This window comes from Salvia hispanica, chromosome 3, assembly GCF_023119035.1.
Source record: "Salvia hispanica cultivar TCC Black 2014 chromosome 3, UniMelb_Shisp_WGS_1.0, whole genome shotgun sequence".
Lineage (NCBI taxonomy): Eukaryota > Viridiplantae > Streptophyta > Magnoliopsida > Lamiales > Lamiaceae > Salvia > Salvia hispanica.
This window is the reverse complement of record NC_062967.1, coordinates 47,927,074-47,929,181: the sequence shown is the minus strand read 5'-3', so window position 1 is coordinate 47,929,181 and position 2,108 is coordinate 47,927,074. Positions and strand designations below refer to the sequence as shown.

The following is a 2,108-nucleotide window of genomic DNA, read 5'->3' as shown; positions in this document are numbered from 1 at the left end:
TGTGGAACAAGATGAAGAAATACCCTACTGTTTGCGAACAGTGAACACTAATTAATGAAATAAATAGAAATTACGAACATCAAAATATCTCCACAAATTAGACAAGTGGACATCATATCTCTTAGTTTCCTAATCTCATTAGTCACATTTCATCCTATTCATTGATGCCCAAAACAACCAAAAAAACAAAAAACATGTATACCCATTTCCTGTAACACTCGACTTCATCTATGTGTTAGTATCACACCCATTGCAGCTTATAACCTAAATTTGGATTCAATCAAATCCAAACTTAGGTAAAACTCAAGTTGAGAAATCAAAAGGAGATGAATGCAAATACACAAAGTATAGGCTTATATTTCCAAGTTCCACACTGAACTTTACACATTGTCTTATTTTTTTGTTTCTAGTCTAGTCTATATTTCACATTTCTATACAATAGTGGGTTGTATGTACAATGTGGTAGAGAAGTTGAGTAAACACAAACAGAGCTACACCCTTGGGCTTCATTCATAAGGTTATGTTTTAAGACACTATATTTCTAACAGGAGACCTCCCATTGGGGATCTATGTGGAATACCCTTTCTCCGCTTTGCAGACCGGAAATTCAGCCCCGTCCGCGGCGGCGTAGACGGGGTGAAGCTGCTCGTATTCCGGCTGCTGCTGTACGAGTCCTCCGACTCCGACACGGCCCCCTTCTTCTCCGGTGAATGCCTCTCAATCTTCATGAAGCTCTTCGATGTCCCCACAATCTGATAATCATCAAGAGTCAATTATTATACTACTAATTAACCATTAGTCCATCATCACAAAATGCAATCAACCAAATTAACAAACCATCATTTATTAGTCCAATTTTGGAATGCAATCGCAAGGTGAATGTTGGAACTACCTTGCAGCCGAGAGAGCAGAAGCGGAAGGAGTCGAGGAGGCTGCGATCGCATACTTGGCAGGTGTTGGTGACGCCTTTTCCGGGGCGGGGCTGAGGGCGCTCGTTCAAGAACACAACCTTAGCGCTGTTGATTATGTATGTCTGAACACAGCTTATGTCCAAGTACTTCTGAATTTCATTCACTCTGATCACATCGTGGTACGACGACCTCCTTATCTGCCACCAATCCATCATCCAATTCAAATGCGAGAAAAATCAGAAATAATCGAGCAATGCAAAATGAAAAGTCAACGCTGTTCAAAGAGAAAGAAACCAAAATGCTAAAAAAGTGGATGAGGAAATCGAAAAGGGGGATTTATCCTTTGATGTGAAGAATTGATGAAAAGGCAGGGTACCTGAATAGCGCGATGGTCGTGGTGATGAGACAAGCAGAGAGAGCAGAGAGCGCCATTCATACAATCCAAACAGTACATATTGCATTCGCTCTTGTGCGAATCCGCGTGGAATTTGCATTGCACGAAGAACTGCTCCTTCAGCAGAGGCTTCAGCCATGGCGGCCATCGGTTCTCTTCCTGTTCAATTACAAACAACTACTACTATGTTTAACAAAATGGAAGAAGAAAAATGCCCAATTGAAGAGTGAGGATTGATTACTTTACCATGATTCTCCTGTTTTTAGGCTTGACTTCAAAAACAGGGGTTTCCTGGTTTTCAATCGCCAGCTTTAATCAATGCCTTCTTTCACGGTCTTTATGAGGCAATTGCTGTGAAGTTTTCTCCTGGAGAAGAGAAAATTCGTATTGCTCGAAAATGGTGGTGTGTGCGTGTAATGTGTGTGTGCGTGCGTTTTCTAAAGGAAAGTTATTGCTATATGCGAAGAAAAAATGGAAAAGTGGAGTCGAGAAAGCTTTCAAGTGGAGGCGGTGTGTGTATGTGTGTGAAAAGAAGGGGGGGTGGGGTGGGGTTGGGGTTGGGGTGGTGTTGTTCTTATCTCCTAAGCTTTCAAGTCTACATACATACATAAACAAAGTCCGGGCCTAGCTCCGAGGCTGGGCCGAACCTCATTTTCTTTTTTAATATTGCGGTATTAAAATAATTGGCTTTCATTTTCATGTCATCACATATTCTCGGCTTCATCTTATCGATTAACACGAAAGATGTTAATTAATGGTTGATATTTTATGATAAATGTCATATCAGTGGAAAAAGAAAAAAG

The 2,108-nt window shown here is 40.9% G+C and overlaps 1 protein-coding gene across 2 annotated transcripts; it reads right to left on the bottom strand.

Annotated features, from left to right (window-relative positions):
• Nucleotides 1-337: 337 nt before the first annotated feature.
• Nucleotides 338-1,814, bottom strand: LOC125208863 (protein RGF1 INDUCIBLE TRANSCRIPTION FACTOR 1-like). 2 transcript variants are annotated; one of them, XM_048108357.1, is made up of 4 exons: nucleotides 1,552-1,814; nucleotides 1,288-1,482; nucleotides 893-1,108; nucleotides 338-752 (listed from the first exon to the last, which is right to left on the bottom strand). In XM_048108357.1, the coding sequence occupies exons 1-4, from the start codon at nucleotides 1,552-1,554 to the stop codon at nucleotides 534-536; spliced, it is 633 nt and encodes a 210-aa protein (XP_047964314.1). In that variant the 5' UTR covers nucleotides 1,555-1,814; the 3' UTR covers nucleotides 338-533. The 2 variants fall into 2 exon arrangements, with proteins under 2 accessions (XP_047964314.1, XP_047964315.1); XM_048108358.1 differs by having other exon boundaries at nucleotides 1,288-1,464; nucleotides 1,552-1,811.
• Between the last annotated feature and the right edge of the window lie 294 nt (nucleotides 1,815-2,108).

Bases quoted from the DNA above. Each gene is read 5' to 3' on its own strand.
- LOC125208863 (XM_048108357.1), bottom strand. The intron at 1,109-1,287 runs GTACCCTGCCTT...GATTGGTGGCAG, and splicing joins ACGACCATCGCGCTATTCAG to ATAAGGAGGTCGTCGTACCA. The intron at 753-892 runs GTAGTTCCAACA...GATGATTATCAG, and splicing joins TCTGCTCTCTCGGCTGCAAG to ATTGTGGGGACATCGAAGAG.